The following is a 14,139-nucleotide window of genomic DNA, read 5'->3' on the forward strand; positions in this document are numbered from 1 at the left end:
CTCATTTGCTGTGTCATATTCTGTCTTTGTGATGATGATAATAATAATAATAATAATAATAATAATAATAATAATAATAATAATAATAATAATAATAATATACATGTTATTTATTATCCGCCTCTCCTGATGGCTCGAGGTGGGATACAACAAATTCAAAAAGATATGAACATAAAATATATACAATAAATTTCATAGATAAAAACACAAAAATATATTTCAAAACTTGTACCAAACTCAAATACAAAATTGACATATAGTAGCAATAGAATGTAAATTGAAACCCATGACTGAAAATTGACTGAGAAGGCCTGCCGGAAGAGATGGATCTTCAATTGCATTCCAACACCTCATTTAGCTACCGGATCTCTTCCGGCAGGCCATTCAGTGGATACAAGTAGATATAGGATGTTGCATTTATAAACCAAAATCAGATAACAGAATAAGCCTTTCTCTCATAGTCTGAGAATCTACAGAATTTACTTAACAGTAATAATAATTAAATTTTCAATAATTCTTTCTAATGTTTGAAATATATGTAACTCTAAATCAGTATAATTTTTCCTACATTATGATTAGGAAGACTAAAGCTTGCCTAAAACTACTTGATAAACTAGTATTGAAAATGAGATTCAAACTGCAAACTTGCTTATTCACAGGTCAGACTTTTAGATGGCTACTGCTCCTCCTATAACTGCTGCCTTTGCAATGTATTTATGCATGTATATTACAATAAAATGTATGTATGTACAAATGTGTAAATTTGGTATATGTATGTGTGCAATAGGTTTGGAGCCCTAACTGTGGGCTGATTTATAGCCACTTGGGTCAGTTCTTGTAGCTTTTATATTTAAAAAAAAACCAGTGGAATGAATCACCCATTATAATTTGTTGAAATTTCTGGGATCAACATCTTTATTTTTGAATAACAAACTCTGAATACCAGAATCAGTAACAGAATCTGAGTATCAGATGTCTCATATAATTCTAGGACTCAGTTTCAAAGTATTTTCAGTGTGTATAGCTAGGAAAATTATTCCTCCAGTCACCCCAGTCACTGAATTTTACACAATAGTTTGGCTTCTGTTTTCCTCTGTTGAAATCATTAATAAGAACAGTTGTATCTTTCTTCACTCAGTTCACCACAGGAGATTCCTTTTTCCTCAGCAAAGCCTGAGGCACCACCTCTTCATCTTGTTTAGTCAGTGGGCTGGACCGTTCAGTATCATGTTTACGCCACTGGATCGTTACAGCGATAGAAATCACCAGATCACACGATACCAGTACTGTGCTTTAAAGGTACCGCATGATTGCTTCCACTGTATAAAAAATCTCAGTACAACTTGAATTCTTTTTAAAAATTGAAAATGGGAAAAGGCAAAAAAAAATAGGCTTTATCATGCCTTCTCTTCTTCCCACACCCAAAATATTATTGCATACAGTATAGATCTTATTTCTTGGGCAATATATCACTGGGTCTGTTTGATGTATGGACAGTGGATCAGGCTAGATCCAGCCCGATCCAGCTATTCATAACCCCAGGGTCACACCAGAGCTTCCTAGAAGCTCCAGGGTAGATCTTATTTCCTCTAAAGCCCTATTAGTGGCTGGATGCAGTGTTTCTGCTGCAAATCTAGCCATGTGTCATCTGCATTTGAGTCCACATTATTTGACCTGTGTAAATATAGCCTTTGTTTGTTTGTTTGTTTTCTGTGAGATTCATTTTTTTACCTTCAAGAATAGAGAAGATTAACAATGATAGAAATATTTAAAAACCCCAATTTGCTTCAAGGCAGCTAAGACCTTTTTTCTGAATTCTAGAAGTTTATAATTTCAGTGGGATTTTAATATGATGCCAAATGAGATGAGTATGATTGAGATGGAAGTAATGCCAACTTGATTACTATATAATAGATGTATAAAGAGAGAAAGCTGAGTGCAGTTAAGGTAAGGGTAGACTGATTAAGGCCAGGGGCTAACGATGGAAGTGATATAAGTCCCTTTGATCTGACTGACATGTGTTGGTGAGAGATATGTTGGGGTATATTTAGAACAATGCCTCTTGCGGCATCTTACTTCTATACTTCACTCTTTCAAGTTCTTTTAAGACTTTTATTGCTACACTGCTTACTTTGCTATATTATGCTACATTGTGTTTAGAATACAGTGATCCTACCTAACATAATGTGAGAGCACATTTGAATAGAAACAATGGGAATGTGTGTAGTTGCACTTGTATAGCTAGTCCTCTTGCTTTCTGTTGTTAGGCAATGTCAGCGGTACTATGCTGCGGTCCAGTATTTGACAATGTAGGTCTTTCCCCTGATGGATATCTCTACAAATGGCTAGATAATATTTTAGCTTGCCAAGATTTACGGGTGAGTAACACAGGAATGATAAACATTTTGAAAATAATTTTGAATGTGTTATTTATTGAATGTTGTCTTGTCTGAAGACGATGATGGCTTTTCTGTTTAGCACAGCAAACAGTGAAATCAGTGTACTGCATGTACGCCCAAGAAAAAATAAGCTGCTACTCCCCCTACACTGTTGAAATAGTAAAAAGATTTGTATTATTTTCTGTTTAAAGACACTTGTCTTTGTGTGGTTTATGGATCTAAACTGCTGGCTGCAAAATACTAAAGGCATTTCAGTGCTCTACAAATGAAAAAGGTTAAGGGCAGCATGATCTCAATATGTTTTTGCCTGTCTATTTGAAGTCTTTCCACCCCACATACCACCCACCGGATTCCAGACTCTGTGAAATGTTAATGTCAAATCACTTCCTGCTTACTGGAAATAGCTGCTGGTGAATCAAATCAGTATGAGTGGGCAGATAGTTGGAGGTGCTCCAGAAGGGTACTAGCTTTAGGATAAAATAAGGCCACTGTCATAGAGTGTCAATGTTTTCTTTGCAGGTTGGGTCTCTGCCGCGTGAAATAGGGCTGAACCTGTTTTAAAATGCCCTCACAGTAACCATTTAACAGAGGTTTCTGTGTGTATAGGTGGAACGGGCAGTATGTGCTTAGAATGAAGCGTGCCAGCAAAGTGAACTTGCACAACTTCATTCATTTTTATTAATGTTGTTCTGCTTTCAAAGTTTAAACTTAGAATAAACCTGGAGATATTTTTTATGAAGATCGGAATGGCAAGAAGTAGATGGATAGAAGGGAGGCATGAAGAATTAGTAAACAAGCAAGATGATAATAATAATGATTCTTGTTATTATTTTATTTTTTACCCGCTTCTCCTTGTTGCTCGAGGAGGCTTATAGATTTGATTGATGGAAACCTGTAGATGCAGAGAAGAACCAGAAATATAAAGGATAAACATTAGAAGAATTGCTTAGATTACTGCCCTTTTGTCTCTTCTCTGCACAGTCATAAGATGTACAGACTTCTGAAAACAGACAATATAGCATAAAACTAAGCACTGCAAAGAACAACTGCATCTTAAAATATTGGCACTTGCCTATTGCTTCCAGCATTAGCAGAACATTTGTGATTTGTTATTTTAGGCACAGTCTAACCGTGCATTTAATCAAATCACTAATTTTGTAAAGCAATGACACTAGAGCCTGGTGTGGTGTATAAAGTGCCAATGTGCTTTACTGGTTTGAGCGGTGGATGATGATGATCATGACTGTATGTCACTTTTTCTCCCAACAAAGACTCAAAGCAGTGAACCATGCTAAAACAATATGATCCTAGAGACCATTCAGATGTGGAATCTCAACTCAAATGTGTCTTTTGGCAAGTCACACTCTCTTTCTGGACCAATCTTGTAGAGAATCTACTGTAATAGGTCCAGCTTAAAGTCCCATTTAGTCAGAAATGACTTGAAGCCACACAACAATTCCTTATACACTTACTAATCCAGTACACTGCTTTTCATTGCCCACACCTCCTCTACTACCAACTTAGTACTTGGATAAAATGCATGATTAAGTTGACATTCTGTCTTACTTCTTTTAAGACTGTCATAAAAGGGTAAAAAAATTTTAAGAATAGAGCCAAATGGTATTGCTTTTTTAGTTTTCTTGTTTTCATTTTGGCATGACATCTACCAAAACACTCTTTTCAGGTTGTGAAAAATATCCTTGAAATAGTCTTATGAAATTCTAGTAGCATGAAGAGGGAAACTGGGGACTCTGTACACGTATACAGTATATATACTTGGTTAATTGAACTGACAATTCATTCAGACCTATTTCCTCAGCACTTAGATGATGATGGCCTCTAGGTTGGATCATTTAGAACAAATTATACAAATACCAAAATAGGGTAGGATTGGTAATCCCGCACAACCTTGACTGGAAAGAAGTTCCTTCAAACAAATGAATTTTGGGCAGAACATGTGTAGGATTGCAAGTCTTTCAATGTCTGTTATCCCTAAAAGATAAAAAAGCATCCAAAATTAAAAGTATTTGTTTATATCTACACAGTATACCATAACAGCAAAACGCCCAAAAGCTGGGAAATTGATGTTGTCTTAATTTCCTACCAAGAAGCTCCCAAAGGCATCTGGAAGGTCATTTTTTCCTCCAGCAAAATGATGGGCTTTGAACTGATTCAGCTGGAAATTTCTAATATCCTTTATGTTCGTATCGATACATATATTGATCAAAAGCTAGCAGTGTTCAGTGATGCCCAGTGACATCCCTTTATTTTCTCACTTTGGCACAAAATGTGCTCAAGGGTATTTCCAAATCCTCAAGAATAGGTTTTTAGGGTGCACAGAGTGTTATGAGGAGATAAAAATAATATACTTTATTTATAACCCACCCTATCTCCTCAAGTGGACTCAGATAGCTGAAAGCAGTAGGATCCAGCAGAAGCATACCATTGAATTGTGGCTATCATGTGTTATACTACAAAACAGTATACTATTCTCTTTATGTTCAGGTTCATCAGCTTGGCTGTGAAGTTGTTGTCTTGTTGCTTGAGTTAAATCCTGACCAAATAAACCTCTTTAACTGGGCCATAGACCGATGTTATACTGGATCATACCAGCTTGCATCAGGATGCTTCAAAGCCATTGCAACTGTGTGTGGAAGCAGGTATTAATATTTATTTTTGCTAATAAATATATATCAGTTTCTTACGCTTATAGAAGCAGCATGTAGTTCAATAACAGTTGCAACTACAAATGCGACAAGATCAGGTGGAAAACAGGGAGAAATGCATTTGCAAGAAGGCTCATAGGGAAAAGCCTCTCAAGCATGTTTAGTTTTTGCCAGTGTAACTTGTAGATATTTGTGCTTTAGCAATGATAGAACAAAAGCACCAGTGAGCAAGTAGAAATGGCTAAACATTTTTTTAGGTAGGGGGCCTGCGGCTAAGGAATATACCTCTCTCTTGTCTTAGAAAGCAGACATTTATGTTAAAGTGGTGTCCCACTGGAGAGATAAAATACTTGGACCAGATGCAACATGTTTGCAGGGTATACTGAAAACTATACTATCTTCTGTTTCACAACCTAGTTAGCAATATCACTAATAATTTTATAAAAAGTGGAATAAAATCACAGCAGCAGATAAATATAATTGAAATGGATGAAGAAAATGCAGTTTATGGGATACATGCAGCTCTAATGGTCTCTTGAACTCTCAAAGATTTTTTAAAAATTGAAAATAGCTTAGTCCCCAAATCCTCACATTCTAGAGGTATTGAAGACTTTCTGCCATGTTGTGACCTCCTTGGGACATTTTTTCTGAGATGAGGGAATCCACAAGCTGGCCTCTAGATCACTTCTTTTTTTAATGGCCTCCATGGTCTAGGATAGTTGGGAGGGCAAAAACCAAGGGTATTTTTTCTCCATGGCTTCAAAAAGACACTTAAGGATTTTGGAAACGAAAATATATTTTTTATAATATTATGGTGCTTGGGGCACTTTGATTGATTTAATTAGTTAGTTTAAAATTTGGGTAAGGTCTTGGCAGAAGGATGCATCCCTTTGAAGTCACCTATAATATATGGTAGCATAGACCACTGCTTCAGTGTAGACCAAATCTAATTGAAAACTGTGAGCTATAATAGGCATTACTTTTCCCCTAAATATTCATAAGTACTATCCCATATACTTAACATATTATATAATAATAATTATAATAATAATGTATTTCTATCCCACCCTCTCTCCCCGGGGGAACCCAAGGCAGTTTCTTCCAGAATGTTCCCAAGCTCATCCACTAAGGAGAGCAAGGCTGACAAAATTTGAATATTGATGAAAAATCTAATATCTTTGAAGGAGAAGATTGATTTGTTATTTTAGGCACAAGGGAAAGACAGAAACAGTGATCTAATTCCAATTGCTGGACTTAACTAGAGTGTAATCCACGGAATAAATTACTGTCACTGTGTTGTTGTTGTCATCCTACTTTTTCCCAATCTGGGACTCAAGTCAGCTTTCAACAGATGAAATAAACTTTGGTTAAAAAAGTACCATATATAAGTTGATCTCATGTATAAGTTGAAGATAGGCTTTGGAGGCAAAATTATGGATTTTGTGGATAACTCAAGGGGGTCATTCTGCGTTGACAGGAAATCACCAGTGTCATGTTGGTGCCAGCCACCGTTGGCCACTACCATTGGCCACCACTGCCATTTCCCTATGCAGACATACGAAAAGGCCAGAAGCAACAACACAGCAGAGAGTGTAGAGGACAACAGTACTTTTAGGTTCTCCCAGGACAGACTAAGTTTATGCCTTTCATCGCTGTACTCAGAGAAGGGGTTGGTTCCTTTTTTGATAAGAGTTGAGGCACATTGACCTTTGGATAAACTGACCAGGTTTTTTTGGGATGATTTTAACTGAATTTTCTAGACTTACAAATGTGTGCGTACAGTAAGTCATTGCGAATATAAATGCTTTGATTTGGTGAGTCAACTGTAGTTGAGACTATCATTTGGATTTAGGTTAGTATCTACAGGTAAACAAGGAGAAGGAGAAGCTATGTGAAATGAGGGAAGAGTAAGAATGAATGGGAGGCTGGGTGACCCAGAAGGCAGGCAGTGTTTCTGGCAGGGATAATGAATGATACAAGGCCCTGCTGTGATATATTAATTCTCAATGCATATTTTAAATTGTTTTTAATGTATTTCTTGTTTAATTACATTTTAACGATGTTTGTATTTGTTTACAATTTTAATTAAATTCCAGTGGGGGTTACAGGGACAGACGGTATAAATAAAGTGAACAAATTGTTTTTCACATGACAGGAACATTTTTCATATTTTTAGGGAAGTATTTATTAAAGTCTTTGTTAGCCTGCTGTTGTGGATAAAAATGAAATGTTAGCTATTAATACTTAAATGTTTCTGTTCAACCTTTATTGTTTTGAGAATGAGTTTAGAAGTAGCATGTAAATAAATTGGCTCTGTTGAAGGGTGAGGCTGAAAAGGATAGAAGAAAAACAAGGGTCAAGGAAAACCTGATGCTGGGAATAAGACAATCACTTGGTGAAAGGAAGTAGACAAGGAATCCTAATGCAATCTATAAGATGTTGGGATAAAATGATCTCTGGAGAGACAAGCTCCAGGGCAGTGTGGTGTTTAAAAAGCAGTAATTTTAAAAGAATATGTGATAAAGATCAATTATTATATTTGTTTGTTCTTTCAGAAACTATCCTTTTGATATTGTGACACTTTTAAATTTAGTCTTGTTCAAAGCATCTGATACCAACAGAGAAATTTATGAAATTTCCATGCAACTCATGCAGGCATGTATGAAATATTTTTGTAATCCTTTGAAAGTATATGGGAAAGCAGAGAACTGGATTCATCTCTATGTTACATGTTAGTTTTCTTTTTTGACAGTGTAGTATGCAAATGTTTTAACCATATTCTGATACGGCTGTAATCCTTGGACATATAAGGGAGGGCAATTAGACTCAGATGTGAAGCAAAGGAGGACTGATTTTTATTTTCAATAGTATCCAACAGTTGTTGGACTATGCTGGGGAGGCTTGTAAAAACATGGGTGTCTTGGGTGATCTGATTCTGTATAGTCATTGTGGGAACTGCAGGTTACGAACAAAGGAGTTGTAGGAACAGACAGGACTGAGTGCCAGGAAAGCATGTAATAAGAGAATGAAAGTAAAGGATCACAAGGGAACATTGACTGAGTACCAAATTCTTTGTTAAGGTAAAGGTTTTCCCCTGACGTTAAGTCCAGTCATGTCTGACTCTGGGGGTTGGTGCTCATCTCCATTTCTAAGCCGAAGAGCTGGCGTTGTCCGTAGACACCTCCAAGGTCATGTGGCCGGCATGACTGCATGGAGCGCCGTAACCTTCCCGCCGGAGCGGTAGACCTATTGATCTACTCACATTGGCATGTTTTTTAACTGCTAGGTTGGCAGGAGCTGGAACTAACAGCGGCCGCTCACGCCGCTCCCGGGGTTTGAACCTGGGACCTTTCGGTCTCCAGCTCAGTGCTTTAACGCACTTCGTCACTGGAGCTCTAGCAAATTCTGTCAATGTGATGTTTGGAGGATGGAAAGATAACCAGTGAGAGGCAATCTCAGTAGTTGTGTTATGAGGTGCATTTGGTTGGGATACAAATGCAAAAGATAAAGCAGCTTCTACTTGTTAGAAAATGTGTGGTCAAATCTATAGATAATCTAGCTTATTAATATATTTATTGAAAATGTGTTTTATCACTTTCATGTCTCACCTTTTCTGTAGATTTTGGAAGCTAAGCTTTTTGTCTATTCAAAGAAAGTAGCTGAGCAAAGACCTGGCAGTATTCTTTACGGAACTCATGGTCCTTTACCGCCACTTTACAGCGTATCACTAGCTCATCTGTCATATGAATTGGCAAGAATGTATCCTGAGCTCACACTTCCATTGTTTTCAGGTACAGACTTCTATTTATATTCTTGCTGTTAGTACATTGATGGAAAGATTTATCTCATTTTGGAACTCCAAAGAGGGTCCATTTTAATTAAAATCCAGAAGGGCTTTCAGAAGGAGCAGAATAGAATTTTCATTGAGGAGTTTATTATTTATTTATTTATTTATTTACTTCATTTCTGTCCCACTCTTTTCACCCCGCAGGGGACTCAGAGTGGCATAAAATATACATCTAGGTAAAAATTCAATGCCTCATTATACAAAGCAAATAAAACATAACATGCACTCAATAGAAGCAATCAACATATAAATACAATTTAAAACTATTAACATTAAGATATTAAAACATAAAAACAGCATCTAGATCACCCTACTAGGCCCTCCCCTGGTCATGATCTTAAGGTCTTCTTTGGCACTCTCGGATGGTCCTGTGTAACTGGGCTCCCACCGGCATCCTCCTCTTATGCCCCAGCCTCTGGAGGCAGCAGACGTTTCTGCTGGGCCTTGCTTCAACCAGGCAGTCAGGGCCTGAGTCTGTAAGGAGCCAGTCACCAGAAGCTGAGGTCCAAAGAAGCCTGCATCAGACAAACACTGCCTTTTCCTCCAAGCTTGCTGTTGCCGATGTTCTTTGGCTCTCTTGGATGGTGCTGTGTGACTGGGCCCCCGCCGACATCCTCCTTTTATGCCATATATTATGCAATATATTTCATATATTATTTTTTCTTGTTTTATATAATTGTATATAATTATTTTATTTCTTAATGGCATCTCCTCATGGCTAAAGGTGGGTTACAGAATAATTAAAACACATAAACATTGCAAAAACATCACAAATACACATAGTATTTATATAAAAACACATATTAAAAAGTATTTCTATAAAATACACAAAACAATAGATTAAACAAAGGACACACGTTTAAAATTCATGTTTAAAATTGGCTGGGTAGGCTTGCCGGAAGAGATAAGTCTTTAGATGTTTTGCAAATGTAGAATTGGTAGGAAATTTTTGTAAAAACATTTCTGGTACTTCTATTCCTTTTATCCATTGGATTTTCTGATTTTCTATTAATGGTAGCTGTGATTTTCTTGTTCTGTATATTAGGAGTACAATTTTTGAATAATGAATGGAATTTAAATTTGTTTTATTTGTCAGTTTCATATTCACTCGTGAGCTTTTTTGAATGGTGGTGTTGCAATTCAAGCAATGATGCTAAACCTGAACAACATTAATATTAATTAGTTATCATTAAGTATTAAGTACACTGCTCTTCAGGCCAAACCATTCCAAAAGCAACTTTTAAACAAGGTGAAAGAAAGAAAGAAAGAAAGAAAGAAAGAAAGAAAGAAAGAAAGAAAGAAAGAAAGAAAGAAAGAAGAAAGTCTCTACCCTAGACATAGTCTAAAAGGCACAAGGGGAAAAAAGAAATTTAATCTATTTTTTATTTTTGCTTTTAGAAATGATCCTTCCTTTTATAGTATTAAGGAAGTGGTCAAATTTTTGATAGAAGTATGTAATGCATCATGTTTAATATATTTCTGTTTGAAACCCTTTAAAAGCAAAAGATATTTAACAAGGCATGCAGTTGAGTAAATGTCTCATAATGTAATTTAGAAAACATTTTTTGCTTGCTTGTTTGTTTTTTAGAAGTTAGCCAGCGATTCCCAACAACTCATCCTAATGGGCGCCAGATCATGCTTACCTACCTGCTGCCATGGCTTCATAACATTGAACTTGTGGACAGCAGACTTCTTCTGCCAAGTTCAAGTCCCAGCACCCCAGAAGATGAAGTAAAGGACAAAGATGGGGAAATAGTTGTGGCATGTGGACTAAAGGGAAGTGGCTGGGGTTCTCCAGAGGCCACATCACTAGTGCTTAATAATTTAATGTATATGACTGCCAAGGTAAGCAAGCAAATACTGAGATGAGTTCCTATAACAAAAGGAGGCCTAGATATAGATACTCTTTCTCCAAAGAGTTAAGGTTGCAGTTGTGCTTTCTTTCCTCCCATTAATTATAACAACAGCCTTTGAGATGAGTTATGTTAGGACTGTTTGTTTGTGTGTTTGTTTTCTATTTCTCAGCCAATCAGGGCTTTTCCAAGGGTCCCAATGGAGCTATCCAGTCTTAGCCACGACTCATTCACATTATCACTTTCAGGCTCTGTCAGTATTTTTTAATACAGTACAACCCTGTATCCACATTAAATCTGTTCTATCCATGGATACATGACACTATGGATAAAAGCAAACCCTGTATTTTGACTATACCAGAAGCACAGCATAGAATTGCAGTGAAAGACCTAGAGTGGTCCACAGACATTGCCAGAGATGGGCATTTGAAGTGAAACTATGGATATCGAATCCATAGATAAGGAGGTTGTACAGTTTGTAGTTTTTACATTGTTCATACTTGATCTGAACTATTGGAATGTTGTATTGAGGTGTATAGTTTTGTTGTTTTACTTACAATGGCTTAGTTTGGTACTTTAATTTAAAAAGAGCAGTTCTTTTCAAAAGACTATTTCAGCTCTTAAGTTCTCTGGGGAATATTTTGTATCTGTTAAGAGAGAGTTTACTTTATTTTTTCAAGTCCAGTGTTTTATGTTTCTATGCAGTATGGGGATGAAGTTCCTGGGCCTGAAATGGAGAATGTTTGGAATGCTTTAGCCAACAATGAAAAGTGGAGCAACAACTTGAGAATAACATTGCAGTTTCTAATAAGCTTGTGTGGAGTAAGCAGCGATACTATCCTTTTATCTTATGTAAGTAAGATTTTTAACTAGTTGCATTGTTTTTCATTGAGCAAGGCAGCATGAGTATAAGAATGCATTCAACTACAGTAGTACAGCACATTATAAAATGTATTTAGCAAAAACATGGGTTAATAGGAAAATATATATATTTTAAATCATTGTGGGGGTTCACTGCAAAACGTCTGTTTTGTCATACTGTAAAAACCTTGGCAGTTCCATACCTCTTTGTTACATCATTATACAATCGGCCCTCCACATTTTGCGAAATTGATGAATATGTTCATTTTAGGAATCTCTAGGTCTTCCAACACAACTATGTTTGCACTAGAGCAGTGGTGCCAAAATTGTGGCCCTGCAGGTGTTTTGGACTTCAGTTCCCAGAGTTCCTGACCATTGGATAAGCTGGCTGGAACTTCTGAGATTTGGAGGCCCAAACATCTGGAGAGCCACAAGTTTGACACATCTGACATAGAGATTTCTATAGACAACACTTCGGTAGGCATTTGTAGATCCTCCGTCGTTTCCTTCTGGTTCTACAATTAAACTTCTGGTTATCAAAGACCAGTGGTTCTCAACCTGTGGGTTCCCAGGTGTTTTGGCCTACAACTGCCAGAAATCCCAGTTTATCAGCTGTTAGGATTTCTGGGAGTTGAAGGCCAAAACACCTGGGACCCACAGGTTGAGAACCACTGTCATAGACTCACCCTGGAGGACCTGGAGATTCCTACAGAGGAGTTCTCTCAAGTTAATAATTTTTTAAATTGCCCTTTTCCCACAGAGATCCTGTGCCCTCAACCCCTATAAATTGGAGGGCCTAGTATAGTTTCAAAAGAATATTTATCCTTATTACATTTATTATGTATATTTCCAAATTTCATAGTGTAGAAGATGCTAAATAATTATTTTTCTTCAGATCAAAAAAGTTGCTATTTATTTGTGTCGGAACAATACTATTCAAACAATGGAAGAGCTTCTGTTTGAGCTACAGCAGACTGATCCCGTGAACCCTATAGTTCAGCATTGCGACAACCCACCATTCTACCGTTTTACTGCCAGCAATAAGGCTTCAGCTGCTGCTTCTGGTAAAAATTAAAGATTTATCTTTTTTATTTGTGAAAATACAGTATGTGCATAAATGAACTACAAGCATTTTAATGACAAGAGTTAGACATATCATACAAAATATACTCAAGCTGCTTTCGCATTTCTTCTCAGGTCTTATATCTTAGACCAGCAGTTCTCAACCTGTAGGTCCCCAGATATTTTGGCCTTCAACTCCCAGAAATCGTAACAGCTGGTAAACTGTTGCTGGGATTTCTGGGAGTTGTAAGCAAAAACACTGGGGACCCACAGGTTGAGAGCCACTGATTTAGACCATAAATAAATGGAATTGGGATCCAGATTTAGCTATACTTAGCTGAAAATAAGCTTTCTGACATTAGAATTGACTTAAAACTGTATATCCATGTGTTCATGCTATAAACTTAAACATGGGATGAAATCTCATGTTTTCTCAAAAACTCATTGCCTGAATCTTCAGGAGCAATGAAACCACTCCAATAGCAGCTTGAAATCCTTTGGGCCATATATAAACTTTCTTAACCTTTACTTAGTCTTGATTGTAGTAGAAAGAAGTATCTTAATGAAATGCTTTGACAATGAAGATTAGAAAATCTCTTCTTTCACCCCAGATTGGTAATGAAGCCGTTGAGGATCAGCAGTGTGACACAAAAACCTTCCAGGGTCATGCCACCAGGAACTTCTGGATGTTTTTTCTTAGCTTAAATGAAAAACTCTAAAATGACTTTATATAACTATATTTTAAAAAGAAAATGTAAACATTGTTTTTACACATACAGGGACCACATCAAGCAGTAACACTGTAGTTGCGGGCCAAGATAGTTTTGCTGATATTGAAGAGAACAGAGTTGTGAAGGAAACAGATGAAAGGTTTGTAATCTGATGAGAACTCATGATCTTTCTTTCTAAAACTTTTAAGTCCGTGAGCCAGTAATACTAGATACTCCATTGTGAGAATTTCACAGGCAAAGAAATAATACTATCTGCAGATCTGTCTCATCTAAATACGAGTATCTTTCTAATACTGCAATTGGGTGGCCTGATACCTATCAGTAAAATCTGGCCACCCAAAAACAAGGCAATGTTTTCTGCATACTTGGATGACTTCCCGCATGTCGGAGAAATATATTTATTTGTAAATTAAAAGTAAAGGAAATAAGGCAAAAACAGGTCAATAGGGATCTGTGCTTAGTGGTTCCCAGAGCTTATAGATGTTGAGGATTTCTGTTGTGAAATTTTTAAAAAGAGCAGGGGTTGGATTTGGGCAGGGAACTGGCCTACATGAGTGCTTAATAATTTGTCCCAAAGTTGTAAATTCATTAATCTGTTTCAGCAAAGTTACAGCACATGCTTTCATGGACTGTAACTTGCCCTATATATGCATGTATAGGTCCAGAAATTTTAGTCAAAAAATCAATCCAAAAACCTGGATTGACTTATCCACAGGTGAA

General features: G+C 36.8%; 1 protein-coding gene across 7 annotated transcripts in view; it reads left to right on the top strand.

Annotated features, from left to right (window-relative positions):
- The window catches only part of fry (FRY microtubule binding protein), a 286,727-nt gene that overhangs the window by 190,331 nt on the left and 82,257 nt on the right, over window positions 1–14,139 (top strand). For all 7 annotated transcript variants that reach the window (XM_008107925.3, XM_008107921.3, XM_008107919.3 and 4 more), the window contains 9 exons: window positions 1,139–1,299; window positions 2,268–2,378; window positions 4,905–5,059; window positions 7,621–7,720; window positions 8,685–8,856; window positions 10,501–10,757; window positions 11,471–11,617; window positions 12,522–12,690; window positions 13,468–13,558. In XM_008107925.3, the coding sequence (XP_008106132.1) occupies window positions 1,139–1,299; window positions 2,268–2,378; window positions 4,905–5,059; window positions 7,621–7,720; window positions 8,685–8,856; window positions 10,501–10,757; window positions 11,471–11,617; window positions 12,522–12,690; window positions 13,468–13,558 (1,363 nt within the window). The remainder of the gene's footprint in view (window positions 1–1,138; window positions 1,300–2,267; window positions 2,379–4,904; window positions 5,060–7,620; window positions 7,721–8,684; window positions 8,857–10,500; window positions 10,758–11,470; window positions 11,618–12,521; window positions 12,691–13,467; window positions 13,559–14,139) is intronic.

This window comes from Anolis carolinensis, chromosome 3 (genome assembly GCF_035594765.1).
Source record: "Anolis carolinensis isolate JA03-04 chromosome 3, rAnoCar3.1.pri, whole genome shotgun sequence".
NCBI classification, from domain to species: Eukaryota; Metazoa; Chordata; class Lepidosauria; order Squamata; family Dactyloidae; genus Anolis; species Anolis carolinensis.